We start from the raw sequence: 22,509 nt of genomic DNA, 5'->3' as shown, positions 1-22,509 counted from the left end.
AACCTTTGACATTTAAATTATGATGTGTCTTGGAGTGGGCCTCTTTGCATCCTTGCATGTCTATTTCCTTCACCAAATTAGGGAAATTTCTTTTCATTATTTTTTCAGATACCTTTCCAATTTCTTGTTCATCTTCTTCTCCTTTTAGCACCTCTGTGATGGAAATGTTGGACCACCTGAAGCTGTCCTGGAGGCTGCTTACACTATCGACGTTTTTTTTTTTTTTTTTTTTTTTTTTGATTCTTTTTTCTTCTGATTGGTTGTTTTTTGCTTCTATATGTTCCAAATCATTATTTGATTATTGGCTTCATCACCTTTACTGTTGTTTCGCTGTAAACTGTTCTTTATTTCAATTAGTGTATTCTTTGTTTCTGGCAGGATCTTTTCTATGCTGTTGAAGTCCTTACTAACTTCCTTGAGCATCCTTATAGCCAGTGTTTTGAATCTGATAGATTGCTTATATCCCTTTTGTTTAGCTCTTTTCCTGGAATTTTGATCTGTTCTTTCATTTGGGCTATGTTTCTTTGTCTCTTCATTTTGGCAGCCTCCCTCTGTTTGTTTCTATGTATTAGGTAGAGCTGCTGTGACTTTCTGTCTTGGTAGTGTGGCCTAATGTAGTAGGTGTCCTGTAGGGTCCAGTGGCACAGCCTCCCCTATCACCCAAGCTGGGTACTCAAGGTGTGCCCTTTGTGTGGGCTGAGTACATCCTCCTTTTGTAGTTGAGCCTTGATTGCTTTGGCAGGTCAGTGGGAGGCATTTACCCAGGCCAGTTAGCTGCAAGGATTGACTGTGACCACTTATGACCAACCTCCACCCTCCTTGGAGGATCAGTTGTGTAGGGTCATGGTGGTGGTTCTCTGATGTGATCTGTAGCTGTCCACTGGGTGTGCAGGCTCTGGGATTTCCGGGGTCAGCCTCCACGTGTATTCTCTCTGGGGCACCCTGCCTGAGCTATAAAGCAATCTGAGATGGCTGCTACTTGTTCTGGGCTTGGCAATTCCCAGGTGAAGCCAAACTGTGAATCTAGGCTGGCTGCTGCTAGTGCCCAGTCTGAGACTAATTAGCAAGAAGAAGGGGGGCTCTAGGCTCACTAAGACTGGGCTTTGCTTGTTTGATAGGATTTAGTAAGTTGTGAAGCATGGGCCAAGACCAGCCATTCATATGGAAAAGTCACTGGCCCATAAGTTGGGTGGGAACTGAGTCTTAGGGGATCTCCAGGGCAGGGCAAATAAAGTGTTAGCTAGGTTGATAAAGAATCTCAGCTATGGCACCTGCCTGCTGGCTCTGTAGTTCTGTGGCTCTGTGTGGGGAGGGCTCAGAACGGGACAATGGCCTTTGCCTGCCTGCCTTCCTGTCTGAGAGAAAACTGTCCCCCAGCTCTTGCCTTGATGCGAGACAATTTAGTTCCTCCATGAAAATACACACTGGTACCTTTCAAGCTGCTACCCCAGTGCTGGAGCTCAGAGGCAGTGAATCTGATTAGGTGAGTCTGTGTGTGGGTTCTTTAAGAGGAACTGCTTGGGGGCTCCAGCAGTTTCTTCCACTGACTCAGTTCCTGCTGGTTTTTGTAGTCAGAAGTTGTGGGGACTTATCTTTCTGGCACTGGAACCCTGGGCTGGGGGGCCTGGTGTGGGGCTGGGACCCCTTACTCCTGAGGTATCCCTCCCAATTTTTTATCCACCACACATGGATGTTGGACCAGCACATTCCACATCTCCGCCTCTGGATGTGGTTTCTTTCTTTTTCTTTTTCTTTTTTTAAAGATTTTATTTTTCGAGAGGGGGAAGGGAGGGAGAGAAGCATCAATGTGTGGCAGTTTCTTGTGCGCCCCCAACTGGGGACCTGGCCTTCAACCCAGGCATGTGCCCTGAATGGGAATCGAACTGGCAACCCTTTGGTTTATAGGCTGGCGCTCAATCCACTGAGTCATACCGCCCAGGGCTAGATGTGGTTTCTTCAATTCCATAGTTGTCAGACTTTTATTCAACTTGAGTTCTGATGGTTCCGAGTGATGTTTGTTCCACATTTTAGTTGTAATTTTGATGTGGTGCGAGGAGGTGAGCCATGTTCCCCAGTGCCGTCATCTTGACTGGAAGCCTCATCTTTGAAATGTCTTTTCCATCTCTTTGTGTTTTTCAATCTGTAGGCAACATATGTATGGGTCTCATTTTCTTATCCAATCAACCACTCTGTTTTGATTAGAGCATAATCCATTTACATTTAAAGTAATTATTGATAGGCAAGTAGTTACTGCCATACATAGTATTATTTATATACACATATTTTTCTTCTTGAAGGAGTTGTTATTGTTTCTTGTAATGCTGACTTGGTGGTGCTGAACTCCTTTAGATTTTTTCTGTCTAGAAACACAGTTCTTGTCCTTCGTGAATTCACCGGCTAGCTGGGGGGAGGCTCTTGAGGTGCTGCCCAACTCCTGGGGCGCCTGCTGTGTTCTAGGTGAGTGGAGCCCCTGGGATTGTCCCCTGGGATTGTCCCCTGGGCTGGCCCTCGGAGATTGATGGTCAGCTGTGTATTCCAAGAGTTGCAGCGCTTGGCTTTTGCCGCTGTGGCACCTCACTCTTCTGGTTTTTTCCTGTTTCTCTGTTTCTTCCTTGGTAGACTACTCTTCTAAGATTACCTTATATAGTAGGCAACCCCAAATCTAGATGGGTGTCTGAAGTTCCAGACAGTTAGATTTCACTGCCCAGGTGCTGCGTCTCCCTGGCTTGTCTGACTCGTGAACTTTTTTTAGAGCTTTCTTATAATTTCGTTCCTTTGCATATGCTTTTCATGAAACCTTCTTCTTTTTCCACTTTTTCACATGGTTGACTCCTACTGACCTTCTGTGTTTTAGTATAAACATCACTTCTTCAGGAAGGTGGTCTCTGCCATTGGTTCTGTCTATAAATTATGTTCCATTGTTAGGTGTTCCTTCATCATAGTTCTGTGTTGTTAGTTTTTCTCTTGATATTTGTCTTCCACAGCACACTGTTCACTGCTGCCTTCCCATCCCTTATGTTGTGAACTGTATACTTTCTGCATCATTTTCTCTCTGCTGAGCAACTGATAGGAGCTTAATACATATTTGTTAAATAAACTAGTGAGACTTTAAAAAGAGAAAAAGACTTGGATGTTATACTTAATTCGAATCCACTTCCAAAACTTACTGATTCTGACATTTCAGCAAGTTTTTAACCTCTCTGAGCCTCTTTCTTTATCTGTGGAAATGGGCAGAATATTTACCTGAGGGTTGTGGCGAGGCCTGAGTGAAAAAGAATAAAAGGCATGTAGCACAGTATTTATTTAGCACATAGGTGCTCTCTGAATACAACAGAATATTTATTGAGCATTCATAAGCTTTATATATATTAACTTATATAATGTTTACATGATCACATAAGGCAGGAAATATCCTTTCTTTCTTTTTTTGATTTTTAATCCTCACCCAAGGATATATTCATTGATTTTAGAGGTAGATGGAGGGATTGGGGTGACGAGAGACAGAGAAACAAAAACACCCATTGGTTGCCTCCGGCATGCAATGTGCCCTGACCGGGATGGAACCCGCAACCTTTTGGTGTACAGGACGATGTTCCAACCCACTGAGCCACCCGGCGGGGCAGATATCCTTTCTTAACAGATGGGGTCACTGCGGCACAGAGGTTTATAATCCTAGGTGGGATCCAAAAGCTGCCCAAGTAGCCATTTTACTCAAAACTAAAGTTTGATTTCCTATTTTCCTTTTAAAATTAGTGCTGGGAAAAATAATGGATTAGATTTAATTATAATCTAATTCATCTAGACCTAATTAATACATGAGATTTTTAGGTTGGAAGATGGTGTCAGTTGTTTAGGCTCTTCATTTTTCATATGAAGAAACTCAGCTCTAGAAGCTAAATGACTTTTCCGAGGTCTCATACTTAGTGTGGCGGAGCCTACTGAGAACTGGCTCCAAGTTCACTGTTTTCCACAGCAATTGCATTTCTAGTTTTAACGGTAAATTTTAGCATTCAGTTCTCTCGAATTGGATTTCAGAGGCAACAATCATCCTAATTTGTTTACATTATCACCAAAGTATCTAAAGTATTAAAAATTATTGTTGAATCTGTAAAATGTTTTATATACTATGTAAATTTAAAATGAAAATATATACACAAACTTAATGGGGATTTCTTTTATTTTTCATAATTAGAATGTCACATCATCTCCTCAATATTCCACATTCCTAGAACATATCATCCCTCGATTTCTTACCTTTCTTCAAGACGGAGAAGTTCAGTTTCTTCAGGAGAAACCGGCCCAGGTAATCTGTTTAAAAACATCAGTGAGAAAAAAATAGCTTGTGGTAGGATTGAAGACATTTATGGATTAAAACAATTATAAAAACCCCGTGGTTCCACTTAGAAATGGAAGAGGTTTTGTTACATAAGGATGACTTTACCCAAGGCCTTTGCTTTTTCAGTTACTGGTTTTATTTTGTCAAGGCCATCTCTCTTACAATTTAAAATGTTCACATTTGCTGACTCGGTGATATGTGTGTACACTCTTTATTATAAATGAATTGGAATATATACAAAAGAAGGAATAGTAGTCTATTGATCCTTCCCACACCTCTTGTCTAAACTCTACTCCTACTCATTTTAATTCCTGTAATTCAGTTTTGTTTTACCTGTTGCCCCACCCACTCTTTTTACCCCCTCCTTGTGATTTTTTTTTTAAGGGAATCCCATTACATCATTTTTTTTCTTTATATTATTCAGCATGTATCTCTTAAAAATAACTTAAAAAATATTACCATGTTACCAGTATATCGCTAAATAAAGCATTAACAATTTATTACTTTTTGATTTTTAGAGAGCGAGTGAGAAAGGGGTAGGGGAGAGAGAGAGAGAAACATTGATTTGTTGTTTCCCTTTTGTATGCGTTCATTGGTTGATTCTTGTATGTGCCTTGACTGGGACCAAACTTACCACCTTGGTGTATCGGGACAACACTCTTACCCACTGAGTTACCCAGCCAGGGCTAAATAAAGCATTTTTATGTTGTACCAGTTCAAAATATATATGTATATTTGATCTCCTTTGTAGTTGTCAGCTCCATAGACAGAATCATGACAGTTTAGTGTAGCTTATGATGAAATTAGTCCTTGGGTCCAAGGTAATTGGAGAGAACATTACAGGAGCTAAACTGAGATTATAGAGGGGATTTCTGTAATGAAGTTCCCTTTGTTGTTTTGCTCTTTCATCATAAGTTCACTCCACGCTCACACACTAGTGCCCTATCTGGCTGAAATAAGGTGTGAAAGAGGAAAAATTTGATGTACTTGATTTGGTACATAGTTGTAGAAATATTGGAAGAAATGATTTGCAGTATATGCTTTGGATCACACTGAAGTAATTTACAGGAGTGTTTCTAAGATGGAATTCATCCTGTGGTATGGTGGTTACCAGTGGTGGGTACAGATGGCCATATGACATGTGTAGAATGCCAAAGATTTACTTTGGAATTCTTGGAAGGATTTTATATTCATGTTGTTAATTTATTTTTCACCAGCAACTGCGGAAATTAGTTCTTGAAATAATCCACAGAATACCGACCAATGAACATCTTCGTCCTCATACAAAAAATGTTTTGTCTGTGATGTTTCGCTTTTTAGAGGTAACCTTTGAGAATTCTTGTTATTTTGCTATATTCAGAACTGTCAGTGATTTTCTTAATGTAAAATCCAGTGTTATACAACTGATTCACAATGTCTATTTTCTCCTATTTTGCCAACCAAATTACTCTGGAAGAAATCTTTTAGGAGGGATGCACATGGATCGGTGAGGGAGGAAGGGGACACCCGCCTAGCCAGCCAGATCAGCCGAATCAACCCTGGCGATCAGTGGGGTGACAGATGTTGTAGCCAGATTACCCTCACGTCCATATAGTGGAAATCTTTGAAAATGAGTTGATGGTGGTTGACAAACTCCGTACAGGATGCTTTGGCTTTGTGCTTTCTAGTTTTGTTTGTGTCAAGCAGCAGTAGAGGCTCATAAAGAGTTTCTCAAAAACTTGGGGCTCTTTTACCTGCTACCTGTTAACCTCTAAAATTATTTTCTTGCTGTTCTTAGTCTTGATGTGTTTAGAATTCTGTTGTATCTCTGGGCCCCTTAGAAAGATGAACTTTGGAGCGGGGAGAGGGTTGGGTTCAGATCCCGGCTCTGCCATTTATTAGCTGTATGGGGTTAGCAATGGTCCTTGTCTTCTCTAAGCCTTAGCTTCCTGGAGGTGTGGTGTGAATGGCACCTCCCACTTAGAGAGGTTGTGTGTAATGTTTAGCTTGGGGTCCAGCACAGGGTGGTTGTTCAGTAATTGTTTATTCTTTTGGCAGTACTTTCAGACCTCACTTTGTTCACTGTGTGACTTGCCACAAATGCCAGTTACCTCTTCTGTTAAGAGTGTTACTGACCTGAACTTACTGGTGGGCTACCTTCCAGATGGTCCACCAAAGACCATGAAAGCATCCTGTTGGGGCAGTTCTATTTTATGGTTTAGTGAATTCTCAACAAATCAAATCTGAGTTGGTTGATGGAGCATGTATAGACAGAAAAATGCTTAGAAAATAGTCTTTAATCTTTAAATTAAGTCTTTAGAATTGTAACTGTTTAAATGCTTTTTTTTTAAAGACAGAAAATGAAGAAAACGTTCTTATCTGTCTAAGAATAATTATTGAGCTACACAAACAGTTCAGGCCAGCCATCACTCAAGAAGTAAGTCTTTATCTTGAGAGCATTTCTAAAGTGTGCTGACAAGTTCCTTGTGCTATGTAAATTTTTATTCTCTTTTTGTGTTGTTGGAACACATACTGCTTGCAGGTATAGAAAATATAGCCTCTTTGGGGGAAATTCTATAGGGGTTTAGCAGTTACCTTTTCTATTTTGAATGTGTATTTGAATATTTAACTGAATTTGTTTAGTAGTTGATTAGTGTTACCAGCTAAATTGCTAGGGCTGTTTGGTGATTCTGGTATTCAGAAATGTCTGATGTACCAGAAGGTGCCAATCATTTTATGTTAATACAGGGGTTAAGATGTGGGTTCTGAAGTCAGAACTAGGTTTGAATATCAGCTCTGCAACTCACTAGCTATGTGACACTGGGTTAATTTCTAGCCTTTTGGAACCTTTTTTGCATAATGGGGACAATCACAGTATATCCTCAAAGATTGCTTGAAGAATTAAATATAAAAGTTAAAGTTCTTAGCACAGTGCTTAGCACCTGTGGAGTAAGCATTAAATACTCTCTGTTAGCAATAATTAATAGTATCTTCTGTGATGATATGCTTAGTAAATGCCTGTTGTAGATTATTTGGAAATTAGAAGCATTATAATAAAATAGAATTTCTTCCATATTACAGAAAATATTAATTTCCTTTTCTTTCCCCCACCTTGTGTATATGTAATATTTTCTGTATAATAGCAGTAATACTGTATATGACATTTTAACATTTTTAAAAATAGATTTTATTATTTGTTTTTGGAGCGTGGGGAAGGAAGGGAGAGAGAGCAAGAGAAACATCAATGTGTGAGAGAAATATCAATAGGTTGCCTCTCGCATACTCCCTAACTGGGACCTGACCTGCAGCCCAGGCGTGTGCCCTGACACGGAATCGAACAGGCACCCTTTTGGTCTGCAGGCCAGTGCTCAATCCATTGAACCACACTGGCCAGGACTGAATATGACATTTTACATCTGATTGTTTCCTTTCACTTATATAAGCACTTTTTCAATAAATTCTTTATAAAGTTAATTTTTAATGGATGTATAGTATTCTTACATGTTGGTGTCCTCCTTTTTGGATATTTAACGTATTTAAAAACTTTTTATTTTTGACTATTATTGAATATGTTTCTAGTTCAAATTACTTCATAGACTGGCTTTATCAACATAGAATTACTAGGTCAAAAGTGTTAATGTTTTCATACCCCTGATATATATATATACATATATATATATATAGACACACACATATATTGTGAAACTGATTTCCAGAATGATTTCAGTAGTTTATGAGAGCCCCCTCTCGTGGCAGTCTTTCCAGTGTGGGGTAGTATTATTTCATGAAAGGCAAATAGTGGTATTTATTTTAGTTTTTATTCCTTCACTCCTCCTGAGCTAGAAAGCTTGTGTTCTGTTTGTCAGCCTTTTGTGTTTTATTTATTTATTTGAAAAATTAAAAAAAGTATATTTTATTTATTTTTAGAGAGGGGAGGGGAGGGAGATGTGTCTGAGTTGCCTCAAACTAAGGACCTGGCCCACAACCCAGGCTTGTGCCCTGACTGGGAATGGAACTGGTGACTTTTCGATTCACAGGCCGGCATTCAATTCACTGAACCACATGAGCCAGCGCATCTTTTTTGTTTATATTCATTGCCTGTTTGTATTTTGAGTCTGACATTTTTCTTATCTGTTTTAAGAGTTCTTGTATGTTAAGACTATTAACATTTTTTATATTTATTGTAAGCATTTTCTGTTTATAAATAAGTTCCTTATACTTTTATTTCTTTAGATTCATCATTTTTTGGATTTTGTGAAACAGATTTACAAGGAGCTTCCAAAAGTAGTGGTATGGTTTTAATATTTTTTGAATTTATAACTTATGTTTATTTATTATTTCCTTATTCCAAAGGGAATTTGGAGCACTTGGGTTGAAGGAATAATTGGGCAGGGGTTGCTAATTTTAGAGTTGGTAGTGTTTATTGATAATCAGAATCTAGGTTTTAAATGATCTCAGTCATAAAAATAAAACAAAAAACGAATTCTTTTGGTTTCACTGTTTAGATTAAATACTTTATCTAATATATTCTTACTGTAAAAATTTTGCAAAAGACAAACCAAAATATAAATCCATAACTTGATCACTTGCAAGCAACCATTGACATTGATGTTTTGTTTTGTGTTTTAATTGATGCTTTTTAAAGATGGTTGTGTTTGGGGAGGCTTTCAGCATTTTTCTGTATCATTAAAATTCTTTCCTTTATTGAATGAACCCTTCCCATGTGATACCAACAGTGTACAATGTGTGGAATAGAAGAGGACTGTCTCCCCTTCATGTTTTTCTCACTAACAGAAGGAATCACTAGTAACAGTTTGGAACATCTTCCCAGACTCTTTTTCTGGCAGCCATAACTTTTAGTGTTCCCATCATTATCTGTCATATATGTGTTCCTCAACCACCTCCTTGTTGCTGGTTTTCCTGATTTTCAATTCTTTATCACAAATATGCTTTGGTAAAAATCATTGCGCCTAAGCCTGTTTATGTGTCAGAGTTTTATTTTAAAGATTTTGATTTTTGTATCCAAAATATGCTTATTGGGATGGTTCCCACTCATTTAGATCCAGGGTGCTTTTAAGTGCTGCTTCCTTTTGAAGGAGGAGCATTCTTCTGGAAGCCTTGCTTTTCCTCTTGTAGGCTGAGAGGACCATGGAGCAGCCAACACACAAACTACCCTTTGTGCAGGGCTAAAGATGGTGATTTATAGCATCCTGGGCATTTCACATCCATAAAGTAGGAACAAGGGCTCTGCACAGGCGTGTCTTCTGTGTTTCCTCTTCTCCTCTGGAGAGGGATGAAGGCAGTCCTTAGTGAGAGGCATGTTGTCGTGGCAAGGTTGTCATTGCTGGAAAACTAAAGATTTTTTTAAGATTAAAAGTTTTAAAAAATAATGAACATGGTAAAGTTGACTGGTATTTTGAGGATTTTAATCTGCTAATAACATAAATTTAAAATTAATTACATTGAGTTATCAAGTTGTGTCACCTACCATAGCAGTCAGAGTTGTTCACAAGAAGCTATCTTGTTGAACATGAAGTCCAAATTCCCCTGAGAACCGAGGCGACAGTGAGGTCCTGGCTTTTCAGAACGTCTTCTCTTCTCTGTTTCTGGCCCCATCTTTGATCTCTAGTTAGGTGACTATTTGGAAAGTTAATTCAGGGGGTACTAACTCCTAGTTACTGCTGCAGGGATGGGTCTGCTCTTCCTGCCCCACAAAGCTAGTGATGTCATCTGGCATGCACTGCCTCTTGCTTCATCCAGGAAGGAGCAGGAAGTGCTTAGGATGAGCTTTTGTTTCTGTGGGAGGTGGAGAAGTGCTGTCCCTGTCATGTTGTCTTTATGGTGTTGAACAAAGAGGAGCCAAGTACTATGGGATGGAGCAAGAGAAACATGGAGGACATTTGCTTTCTTCACCACATGTGTCAGGTCTGTTTCATTCAGGGGTGTTGTGTTAGACTTTAGGAAAGATGACTTCTCTTGTCTTTATGTAGAACCGCTATTTTGAGAGCCCCCAGGTGATCCCTGAGAATACAGTCCCTGCCCCGGAAATGGTGGGCATGATCACAACGATTGCTGTGAAGGTCAGTCCCGAACGGGAGGACAGCGAGACGAGAACAGTAAGTTTCTCAGTTGCTTTGCTTCGTTTTTGTCCACATCTCTGTACTTGGTAGAGTAAAATAGGAGATAATGACTTTTGAAAACGCTTAAATTTTTTGTTCTTAAGAACTTGGAAGTATTTAAGATGAACAGGTGTGGGAGCACTAGAGCATTGCTGGCTCTGCTGCGCAACCTCAGAGCGTTGATGCATAGAAACATAATTGTAGTGGAGATCCACAATACTTGTTGGGAAGAACAGCGGACCAGGCCAGGGATGCCTCTGGTCCACCATTAGCATTGACACTAATGAGTCCCTTTAGATCAGTGTCTGAGAGTATGGACTCTGGGGACAAAAAACTCTGGGACGATAATATGGCTCCCTTACTTGGGTTTTCTGAGTGTAGGCAAGTTCATGAACCTTTGTTCTGACCTTAAGTTTTCCTCTCATTACATACCTGAAAAACCTGTTGTGTGGAATTTTGTGAAGGTCAGGCTGGTATTGTCTGTGGGGAATATACTTGTAGTATCTGCTCCATAGGTAACATGTATTGAACATTTACTATGACTATTTTTTTATGATTGCATTAAGAGTATCATCTAGATTAGTTTTACTGAGATGATTTTGCAGAATTTTTAATTTGTGCTAGGATAAACAAGAAACTGCATTTTGAGTTAAGCTTTCATTCCTTTGCTCTTCCTGAATTAGAAACTTGTTTTCTGTTATGGGCCTTTGTGTTTTCTTTTGCTTGTCTGTTTCTATCCATTGCCCATTTGTATATTGAGACCAACGTTTTCCTTACCTGTTTTATGAATTCTCATATATTAAGACTATTCACGTTATTTTTTTTTTTAAAGATATTATTTATTTATTTTTAGAGGGGAAGGGAAGGAGAAAGAGAGAGAGAGAAACATCAATTTGTGGTTACCCCTCTCATGCCCCCAAATAGGGACCAGGCTTGCAAGCCAGGCATGTGCCCTGAGTGGGAATCAAACCAGCAACCCTTTGGTTTGCAGGCCGGCACTCAATCCACTGAGCCACACCAGCCAGGGCTAAATTTTTTCTTATATTTATTGTAAGCGTTTTCTGTCTCTATTAAGTATTTTTGAATAAAACTTGGTAAATGTGCACTCTTTGTTATTGTTCTTTTAAGTAAAATCATAGATACTAATTTAAATTTTTTCTCACATGATTTGAATTTCTAAGTTTTGAAAAATTTCCTGAACTTATTTACTACAGGTGACTACATTTGGAAAATATAAAAACCTCTCTATTAAATTTTCTGTGTACTTTGTTTTAAAAAGTTTGGATCTTTCCCCACAGATACTTAAAGGATGCATCAGTATTTTCCCTTTTATATTAGTGGGGCATTGCTCAGTAATGGGCACTGACTGGGGCTGTTTTCAACCACAGTCCTGCTTGTTTCTGTCTTACAGCATTCCATTATTCCAAGAGGATCTCTTTCTCTGAAAGTGTTGGCGGAATTGCCCATTATTGTTGTTTTAATGTATCAGGTATGTTTCTTGTGTTTTTGGCTTCTTTTATAACACAGTTCACATATAATTATCTGTGGCAAATAGATGTGTATGATACAGGGTAGCTGATGTAATGACTCCTGTAGTGTCTTTGGTATGCCAAATTATTTTGCTATAGCAGAAAGTGTGAAGGCATTAAAATCTGATGTGTTTGCTTTTAGCTGTACAAACTCAATATCCACAATGTTGTTGCTGAATTTGTGCCCTTGATCATGAATACCATCGCAATTCAAATATCTGCACAAGCCAGGTAAGATTTCTTCAGACAGCGACGTAGCTGACTGTCATAGTGCTTTAATTCCAAGTAAAAACACACCTGCTGCTGTCATTTGTAAGGGATAAAAATTTTAAGTGATGAAATTTTGGGAAAAGTATATTTATTTTTTACTTTTTGAACTTGTGTTTCAATGATGATAGTAACACATTTTAGTTTCTTATTTTGAAAAATGAACTAAACCTTGGTATTTGGTGTCTTGTAAATTTAGAACTATCATTAGGTGTTACTAGACTCATTTATCTGTCTGTGGTATCTACAAGCCTTTCTCACCTTCAAGCCATTCTTTGTTTTTGCCATTCCTTTCCACACGAGTGCTAGAATGTTCTTTACCCTCTTTATTTACTGCCATTTCCCCAGCCATCCCTCTCGATCCCTGATTAGGTGAACCATGTTCATTTTCCCAGGGACACGTTTTCTTAGACTTGATAGCACTCCTCTTAAGACCTTTATCACTTGCTTTCTTGACTTATAGCCTGTTTGGCACTGAGTCATTTGAGGGCAGGATCTGAGGGTAAATCGGCTTGGATAGTCCATGTGGCCCTAGCCCAGGCTCTTCCCCGGGGCGAGCGGGTGCCTGATGCCGGCTGCCAGTCAGCGACTCTGGGATTCCCATTGCAGTGGCTGTGGAATGCCTGGCAGAACGGCTCTCTTCATGCCTCTGAACCCTTTCTGTCACTTGGAGCTGCATGAAAGTATGGAGTGGCTACTGTTGCTGCTGTGTTGCTCTAGTCTGCGTAGGAATCAAACTTTCGGGCTCAGTAACTATTATAGGCTAATAAGTACATTTTATTCATTTTTCATTCAGGCAACATAAACTTTACAACAAGGAGTTGTATGCTGATTTTATTGCTGCTCAGATTAAAACATTGTCATTTTTAGCTTATATCATCAGAATTTACCAGGTAAGTTCTTTGACCTTTGTTTTTTCAGGTTTACTAAGATATAATTTACATGCAATAAAGTTCACATTTTGTAGGTGCATTGTAGTTCCATTGCATACGGTTGGTAGCCACCAACACATCAAAATACAGAACTTTTCTTCACCTCCAAAATTTTTCTTTTGTACATTTGTAGTCTTATTTCCTCCTCCCACCCCCAAAACCTCTCAAGTACTGAAAATGGAACATTTGGTTTTAAAAATTTGAGTTAGGCACCCCTTAATATTTTAGTCAGCTTGAGTCACCACGGTGAATTGCCTTCCTAAAACCCCTTAAAAAGCGATTGTGATTAGAACTTATTCTGAGTTGATTAAACGTGTCTTTTGTGTCATTCAGAATTTGCATTAATGGGATGACTGAGTAAAGAGTATTTTTTTATAAAACAGATTTTATTTATTTTTAGAGATAGGGGAAGGGAGGGAGAAAGAGAGGGAGAGAAACATCAATGTGTGGTTGCTTCTCTCACCCCTAGATGGGGACCTGGCCCAAAACCCAGGCATGTGCCTCAACTGGCAATTAAACTGGCGACCCCTTAGTTCGCAGGCCGGTGCTCAGTCCATTGAGCCACACCAGCCAAAGCAAGAGTATCTATTTAACAAACAAAAAAAGGCAATATTTCTCTCTCTTTCTCCTTAATACTAAAGTAATGCATGTACATTGTTGAAAGTTGAGAAGATACAGAAAAATACAAAGAAGACATTCATAATCCCATTATGTAAAAGAAACTGTCATTTATGTTGCTAACCATCCTTCTAGTGTGGCAGTTTGCACACATGAACTATTAAAACCTTTTGTATGATACTTGTTTCTTAAGCCTGTTACTTTCTGGGAGTCCTTTGAGCCAATCTTAGTCTTAGTGATTTTATTTTATTTTTCTGCATGGATACCTCCACTGTTAATGCTTTGTGGAAGTTAGTACATAGATGTGATTCTTGAATGTATTTGATTTGTTTTTTTTATTACATTTTTTTTATTGTTGTCCTATTACAGTTGTTCCAATTTCCCCCCCATTGCTCTCTCCTGCCCCGCCCACCTCCCCTTCTCCCACAGTCAGCCCCCACCCTGTTGTTCATGTCTGTGGGTCATGTCCTTGACTAGTCCCTTCCCCTTCTCCCCCTCCCCTGACCCTTCTGGTCACTGTCAGTCTGTCCCTTGTTGAATTTTTTTTTAAGTTTATAAATTTTGGGTTTTCTTAATACCCACCAATCAGTGTAATTGTGTTGTTTTCCTCTTATTTTTATAGGAGTTGGTGACGAAGTACTCTCAGCAAATGGTAAAAGGGATGTTACAGTTACTTTCAAATTGCCCAGCGGAGACTGCACACCTCAGAAAGGAGCTTCTGATTGCTGCGAAGCACATCCTCACAACAGAGCTAAGAAACCGTATGTCTTTTGTCTGGAATTCTGGCAGACTGTCCTCATCTTCAGGGCTGGGACCTGCTGACATTCCATGTTTTTTTTTTTTTTTTTGGTCAGGGCTCTGAGCTTTTATTGGATTATAACTGGATTAAAAAAAGGTGTGTGGGGGGTTGCTGTTGTGTGTCCCCTGGGCTGTTGGGGCTGCATTTAGTTCCAGTGTTGTCTCTGCCTGTGGTTGGCTATAGGGAGCAGTTAGTTCTGTTTTTGCTTTCTAATAATTTCCAGTCCAATGATCACTGACTGGCAGTGAAGATGGGATAGGAGGAGGCTGTCCACAGAGTCAGGAGAGATGGAGAAGGATTAGAATCCGCTCTCCAAACCTCACAGAGACAGAGTTAGGGGGTTAGCCTGGGTTGAACTTCCACTGCCCACTGTTCCTCTAGTTGCAAGTCTTAGGAGGCCAGAGGAGGGGGAGAAATAGGGAATGTCCCTGTACAGGCCACCACAATGTTCAGGTGGTGGGTGACATGGGCTATGAAATAATTCACAAAGGGAAGAAAGTATAGTGAGTAAAGTTTTTATTCACTCTCCAAGAAAGGAGAGGGGCCTGGTGTGGAGACATACCCCCGCCTCCATTCTTTTCACATTAAGAGTTTACTAAGAGTTGTGTCTTGGGTGGCAGAAGGCAACATGGATGTCCTCTCTCTGCCTGACATTCCCTTGTCATGGGGAGTTTAACTCATTCCAGTGGCCAAATATTTCAGGCTCAACTTTTCCTTTCTTTATTGCTGCTGTGAGTGGATTCTTTCCCCTTCTTTTGCTGTCTTTCTACTGCCCCCTCTGCCCCCGTGCCTGCCGCCAGGGTTCTCCCTTCATCCTCTCAACAACCTCATAGTTAATGTGATGATTTCCTCAGTGTAGCTTGCTTACGTTCTGAGTTTTGCTTGGTACATTTCTGCCTTTTGACTGCATAACTTTTGAAATTGCAAATAGACATTTGCTGTGTGACTTTAAAAGGTAAGAAGGAAAAAATGATTTTGTTCTGTGAAGTAATGGGTTGGTTCTGTTTTATGCACAAGATTGATACTTTTGCTAATCTGATAATTATACTTTTCCTGTCAATTATTAAATTTTAATTTTTAAATACTTTTATATTTGGTATGTCCAAATCATTAAGTTGAAGTTACATCCTAATTGTTTTGATATGATAATCATTTCTTTCAGTAATTTTTCAATATTAAATGTTTTATTTGCTTGTAAATCAGAGCATATGTAAAACTGAGATCGAGCTTCCTAATGTAGTTTTTAGACATGAAAATAAGGGTGCAGTTTGAGTGTTTACACTTGAGTTAATATGGTAAAGCTCAGACATTTTGTGCTATTAAAGTACAAATTATAGTGTGACTCTTGTATGTTGCTATTGCTGAAAGGAAGGTAGATTTAAAACATGTTTTAAAATGTAACACATACAGGAAAGTACATAGAAGAAATATATAATTTCACCAAAAATGACGAGACAAACATGTGCAGACATCACACAGGTTGAGGACTGAATGCTGCTCTGTGGCTGGCTGAGGGGCTGCTTCCTTTCTTGTGTCCTTTCCTGTGTGTTCTCTCTGAATCAGGTCAAAGCAGAGTAATTTCAAATGGAACGTTTTAGATCTACTGAAGTCACTGGTTGTGCCTGGACTACCATTTCACGTTAACTTTGGTATTCCTGCCATTCAAATAATACGGGTTTTGGAGTTGCATCTGGGAGGCTTTGTAGCAGGAGGCTTCTACCTGTTGAAGTGCTGACAGGTTGAAAACTCCTCATGCTCCCCATCATGCACTCCCAGGCTCTCTTGAGACCATGAGATGCTACTTCCAGGGGCTGATCACGTTAGACTTGTTGAATTCAGCTTTTAAGACGGTTTATTTTGAAGGCCATAGTAGTTCATGGAGTTAAATAGCTAACAGCATCACACCTCAAAATGTTTTTATTGAAAGAAATATTGAAGAATAATGTTAAATGTTAACCACATTATTGAAAAGTACAAAAATGTATGCACATAGTTAGAATTTACACATCCACTAACATTTCTCATGTAGCCTTACTTTTTTGGCATCTTAGATGATATCAAATGATAACCCATTTGCCTTAATTCTGAAGAGCAGTCGTTTGAGAGAACCTGATGGTTTACCTGAGTTACTTACCCATTTTTTCAGACACTCCGGTTCTTGGTCACGGAGGTGATCTGGAAACCAGTGCTGTACAACCTCATTACTTACCCTTCTCCTTGAACTTATCCCCAGCCAGCCCTGCAGCGCTCAGTGTTTAAGCCCTTTGCCCCTCTCCTTCTGTGCCTCCTTCCTCCTGGTACCTCATGGAGGACAGTGCAGGGGTGTTGCCTCCTCTGAGCTGCTCTCCCTGGTTGCATCCCCCTGGGCTGCTGTGCTTGTTACTTAGCCCGCGTGGGTATTGTGTCTCCAATGCACACACTTGTCTTATAGCTTCACCCTCAGCAGCTGATTGCTGGGGAAGAGCGTGCTTTATTTGGCTTATTGAAGCTGGCCGTAATATCAGGCTTGTTCCAGAATCTAAACGTCCTTTGATGTTTTTGGCTGAAGTTTCCCAAGGGGAATATGGAATAGAGGCCTAGAAAATACAGGTTGCCACCTGCCTGCATGTCCTCAGACATGTGAATTGTCCCTGAGTGGAGACTCACTCTTCCTAGTCCTGTTCGGTCCTCAGGCCTGCAGGGAGAGGAAGGGATAGTGCTGTTTCTGTCTGCAGGATTAGAGGGACAGAGATGCCCCTGTCAGCTTCTAGTCAGTTTCATCCAGGAAGTTGGGACCCCTAACCTGGGACCCATGCCCTTGAGAAAACTAACATTTCCTAGACCTTTGTGATTTATATGCTGAAATATTCTTCATTCTCCATAACTACTAACCATAAAATGTTTTAAGAAGGGTGACATCAGGGCAGTGGCTCAAGGGGCATTGAGGAGATACTGCCCCCTTCTCCAGAAAGGTTTGGGCTGATGGTGGCACCTTTCTAAGGACAATGGATAGGGGGCAAGGTCTCTGCAGTGGGACATGATGCCTACCTTTTCTTAGTTTATGCTTCGATGCTGTGCGTGGTTCTGACAGTATCTTGGACAGCAGATGGCTTCTGAGGCTCAGTAAAGCCAATGCCTTTGACTAAAACACAGTGTGTGTGCTTTTTTCTCCTTCACCCTACAGATTGGCTACTGTGAAAGTACTGTTAAGCAATGTATAATTGGTTTAGTTGGTGATATGTGCAATGGACATTTGTGTGTTCTAGAGTTCATTCCTTGCATGGACAAGCTGTTCGATGAATCCATACTGATTGGTTCAGGATATACTGCTCGAGAGACTCTCAGGTATGCGATCCCACTCATGATATCTGGTTGATGAAACGTGAGGGACAGTGATTCCTGGTGCTAGATATTACAAATATTTCAACAAACCGGCTGTTGGGCCCTCGTTGCGATTGGATTTAGAGTTGCAGGGATTTTTTGAAATGCCTGAGGTTGCTTTTTGTGCCTCAGCTTCAAGGGAATAATCAGAGTAGTCATTTTGATTTTAACTGGAGGTGAAACTATCTGACTAGCATTACTTTCTGTTTTTTGCTTTCTATATAAGTGAATCTTTTTATTATAAAAGAATATTTGATAACCTACCTAGAAGAAAGAAGGAAAGAAAACCTTTTGGTCCTGCACGAGGAGCTCAAGTAACACAGATAATATTTTGGTGTATTTCCTTCTAGTTTTTATTTCTTAGGCATTTTATAAGATAAATGTAGTTGTGACCATGTTTGTTGTTTCTCAAGGAGAAAATTAACATTTAATCATCTCACAACATACAATGAATCAACATTAGTAATATTTTTGGCTTAAATAAGGGAGGTATATTGGATCTTTTGAAAAATAGGCAGAATGCTTTGAATATGATGTAGACAATTCACTGTTTTCTATATAAAAGTTATAAAATAGTAAGTAAGACATTATTTATAACTTGTGGTTGAACTTGCCTGGATTTAGACATTAGATTATGTCCCTCCTGCTGGAAACCCTCCAATGGCTAAGTGCTTCCCTTTGGCAAAGACAGAACCTAGACTCTCTTGACTGTGGCATGCGACTCCCACGGGGTCTGGCTCTTCCTTCCCTGATCTGCAGCCATGCTGGCCTCCAGCTCTGGGGCTATTCCAGGCAGTTCCCACTCAGGGCTTTGTCACTCTTGTTTCTTCCATCTGGGCATTTCTCAGGCTCTGCTCCACAGCATCTTTTGTCCTTAAGGTCTCAGTGTTAATGTCACCTGAAAGGGACTTTGCCAGGCATCCTTTCAGAGTAGTCCCCCACCTGTCTGTCCCACAGTGCTCTTTTCACATCTGCCAAGCACTAATTAACTTATACATTTTATTTCTTTACTCGTGTGTTTCCCCTTCTCTAAATAAGCTTCCTGAGGGCAGGAACTCTCTTTACTTGGGTCACTGTGGCCTCCTGGTGTCTAGCCCAGTGTCTGGCTGGTGCCCAATTGTTTAGTGAGTGAAAGCACTAAACAACCCAGACATTGTTGTATCTCTATAAAATGGCTCCCACACAGGGTATGGCAAAAGTAGGTTTACAGTTGTTCTTATGGGAAGTAATGCAATAATTAATAAATAATAATGCAAGAATAAATTGTTTCATATACAACTGTAAGCCTGTCTTTTCCCCACTCTGTATACAAGGTATTAATTGACACATACTGTTTATCTTTGAGCAACAAAACCCATCAGTGCATAATTGAGCTGGTACTTATTTCTGCTTATGTTAAGTCTGTGTGCCAAGGTTATTATGACATGCATGAACTTGGAAAGGAAAGACTTGAAGCACCAACATGAGAGTTTCAGTTGTGTAGCTGGGGAAACCGGAAGCCTATAAAGCATGCTCCAGGCGTGCTGTCCCAGTGGCAGTGTCCCGGGCAGGCAGTGGTAAAGGGGTGCCTGCAGATGTGGGCCTGTGGAAATGTGACAACGTGTACTAGCAGTGGTCTCTGCCCGCAGGCCCCTCGCCTACAGCACTCTGGCCGATCTTGTGCACCACGTTCGTCAGCATCTGCCCCTCAGTGACCTCTCCCTCGCAGTCCAACTCTTTGCCAAGAACATTGATGACGAGTCCCTGCCCAGCAGCATCCAGACCATGTCCTGCAAGCTCCTGCTGAACCTGGTGGACTGCATCCGCTCCAAGAGCGAGCAGGAGAGTGGCAATGGGCGAGATGTCCTCATGCGGATGCTGGAGGTACTGGCTCTCGGGAGAGGGCCCATGCTCTTGAACCCCGCATGCTGCTGAGCTTGGACCAGTGCTTTACTGGCAAGTTTATGGGGCTGCCAGATGGTCTAGAGTGATCCCAGACATTAGACTACTTTGATTCAAATCCCTGTGCCTCCCATTAACTAGCCAAGTGTCCGTGGGTGGAATGCTGAACTCTGTGCCAATTTACTCAGCTTCTAATCAGGGATATGTACAGTGTCTACCTCATAGGGTGGTTGTGAGAGAGAAGACATCACACAAGACCTCTTAGTACAGTACCTTCCAAGGTCTTGAGACACTGCACAGCCAAGTGCTGAATTAGCTGTGAACATTTCTGGAGTGATGTCCAGTTGGGGGTGTGTTTAAGGGCTAAAGTGTGATTTCTGCAGCCAGTGGTTAGTCGTGTGGGCCATGGAGCTGTCCTAGGTTACTCCCAGGCCCTGCCTGCTAGCCCGGTCACCCAGCTGATTTTAGGTTACTCACTGGTGCAGTGGAGATAGTGAAACATCTACAGTTACCAGAGGGGCCAGACAGCACTCTTTTTTTCCTTCTAATTTTTAAAAAATTGATTTGTATGTATGTATGTATTTATTTAGAGCAAGGAAGGGGGAGAGAGAAACATGATTTGTTGTTCCACTTATGTATTCATTGGTTGACTTTAAAAAAAATTTTTATTTTTATTTATTTTTAGAAGGGGGGGCAGGGAGGGAGAAGGGGAAAGAAGCGTTAATGTGTGAGAGAAACATCTACTGGCTGTCTTTTGCATGCCCCCAACTGGGGACCTGGCCCACAACCCAGGCATGTTCCCTGATGGGAATTGAACTGGCAACATTTTGGTTTCCAGGACAACGCCCAACCAACTGAGCCACACCAGTCCAGGCCAGTGGTTGATTCTTGTATGTACCCTGATCAGGGATTCAACCTGCAACCTTGGAGTTTCATGATGAAGCTCTAAGCAACTGAACTACCTGGCCAGGGCCCACTCTCTCTTTTGATACAAAGCAGAATGATGTTAGCAGGTGGTTTCGGAGAACATTTCTTGTCCTGACTTCTGATAGGGTTGTTGACCTATTGAAAAGGAGTGATTTCCATCTTCCCCTCCACTTTCTCATTCTCTTAGGTTTTTGTTCTCAAATTCCACACCATTGCTCGGTACCAGCTCTCTGCCATTTTTAAGAAGTGCAAGCCTCAGTCAGAACTTGGAGCCGTGGAAGCAGCTCTGCCTGGGGTGCCCACTGCCCCTGCAGCTCCAGGCCCTGCCCCCTCCCCAGCCCCAGTTCCTACCCCAGCCCCACCCCCCTTGCCCCCCACTACCCCCGCCACCCCTGTGACCCCAGCCCCTGTGCCGCCCTTTGAGAAGCAAGGAGAAAAGGACAAGGAGGACAAGCAGACATTTCAGGTCACAGACTGCCGAAGTTTGGTAAAAACCTTGGTCTGTGGAGTTAAGACAATCACGTGGGGCATAACGTCATGTAAAGCGCCTGGTGGTAATTCCGCTCTTGAATTTAGACAATGTGTTTCACAGAGTGGGTTTATTTGCATTGGCTTATTATGCTATCTCTTTTCCAGAAGCTCAGTTCATTCCCAACAAGCAGTTACAGCCAAAAGAAACTCAGATTTACATAAAGCTTGTCAAATATGCAATGCAGGCTTTAGATATATATCAGGTAAGGAAGTGCCCTCAACCAGTCTATTGAATGTGGAAATCACCCCTTAGTATTAGAGATGCTGGTGATTGAACAGGTCTTGAGAGCTCTGTTACTTTTTGATGGTCTACAGTGTTTATATGTGCAGGTGTGCTTTTGGTCTGTAGTACAGCATTGCATTTATGGTGAGAATTGTTATTTATAAGTGTCCATGTGTGTATTTTGAGGGGAGGTAGTGTAAATGGAATGTAATAGAAATAAGGTTTAAGTTTACAAAACATAATTTGTTCCTTTAGGAATGCTGAAAAAAAATTTTTAAAAGTATTTTCTAAAATTAAGCAAAGAATAGAGAATTTGAAAGATTTTAGGGGGTGGCATTTACTCTCTGATTCAGGTGCTCTCTTTTAAGAATGCAAGTGTTCTGTTTATGTGATGGAATGTATTCAGAGATGTTCAGGGTTTTTTTTTTTTTTTTTTTTAAAGATTTTATTTATTCATTCTTAGAGGGAAAGGGAGGGAGAAAGAAATGGAGAGAAACATCAATGTGTGGCTGTGTCTTATGCGCCCCCAACTGAGGACCTGGCGTGCAACCCAAGCATGTGCTGTGATTGGGAATTGAACCAGTGATCCTTTGGTTCGCAGGCCAGCACTCAATCCACTGATCCACACCAGCCAGGGCGAGATGTTTGGTTTTAATGATTGGTTTGTTTTTTTTCCTGTGCTAGGTCCAGATAGCAGGAAATGGACAAACGTACATTCGAGTAGCAAACTGCCAGACTGTTAGAATGAAGGAAGAGAAGGAGGTACTGGAACACTTTGCTGGTGTGTTCACAATGATGAATCCCTTAACATTTAAAGAAATCTTTCAAACTACAGTCCCCTATATGGTGGAAAGAATCTCAAAGAATTATGCTCTTCAGGTATAAAACTCCTTTTTTATATTCAAATTCTTTATGTGTCGACTTGAGATGCTTTGGACAAATTCCTTTCTCATCCCCCTCCCTGTTCTCCACACCTCCTTTTTAAAAGATTTTCTTTAGTTTTAGAGA

The 22,509-nt window shown here is 40.6% G+C and overlaps 1 protein-coding gene across 2 annotated transcripts in view; it reads left to right on the top strand.

The window, feature by feature from the left end:
* TRRAP (transformation/transcription domain associated protein) overlaps positions 1 to 22,509 on the top strand; it is a 140,530-nt gene that overhangs the window by 7,795 nt on the left and 110,226 nt on the right. For both annotated transcript variants that reach the window (XM_090287915.1, XM_090287914.1), the window contains exons 3-16: positions 4,193 to 4,303; positions 5,554 to 5,658; positions 6,669 to 6,752; positions 8,549 to 8,605; positions 10,306 to 10,431; positions 11,846 to 11,923; positions 12,106 to 12,194; positions 13,027 to 13,123; positions 14,403 to 14,541; positions 17,825 to 17,903; positions 19,568 to 19,802; positions 20,935 to 21,301; positions 21,384 to 21,481; positions 22,186 to 22,380. In XM_090287915.1, the coding sequence (XP_090144041.1) occupies positions 4,193 to 4,303; positions 5,554 to 5,658; positions 6,669 to 6,752; positions 8,549 to 8,605; positions 10,306 to 10,431; positions 11,846 to 11,923; positions 12,106 to 12,194; positions 13,027 to 13,123; positions 14,403 to 14,541; positions 17,825 to 17,903; positions 19,568 to 19,802; positions 20,935 to 21,301; positions 21,384 to 21,481; positions 22,186 to 22,380 (1,860 nt within the window). The remainder of the gene's footprint in view (positions 1 to 4,192; positions 4,304 to 5,553; positions 5,659 to 6,668; positions 6,753 to 8,548; positions 8,606 to 10,305; positions 10,432 to 11,845; positions 11,924 to 12,105; positions 12,195 to 13,026; positions 13,124 to 14,402; positions 14,542 to 17,824; positions 17,904 to 19,567; positions 19,803 to 20,934; positions 21,302 to 21,383; positions 21,482 to 22,185; positions 22,381 to 22,509) is intronic.

The sequence above is a fragment of the Furipterus horrens genome, unplaced genomic scaffold, assembly GCF_987537825.1.
Source record: "Furipterus horrens unplaced genomic scaffold, mFurHor1.1.pri manual_scaffold_10, whole genome shotgun sequence".
In the NCBI taxonomy this organism is placed as follows: domain Eukaryota; kingdom Metazoa; phylum Chordata; class Mammalia; order Chiroptera; family Furipteridae; genus Furipterus; species Furipterus horrens.
The sequence above is the reverse complement of the archived record's forward strand: the minus strand, read 5'-3'. Positions and strand labels throughout refer to the sequence as shown.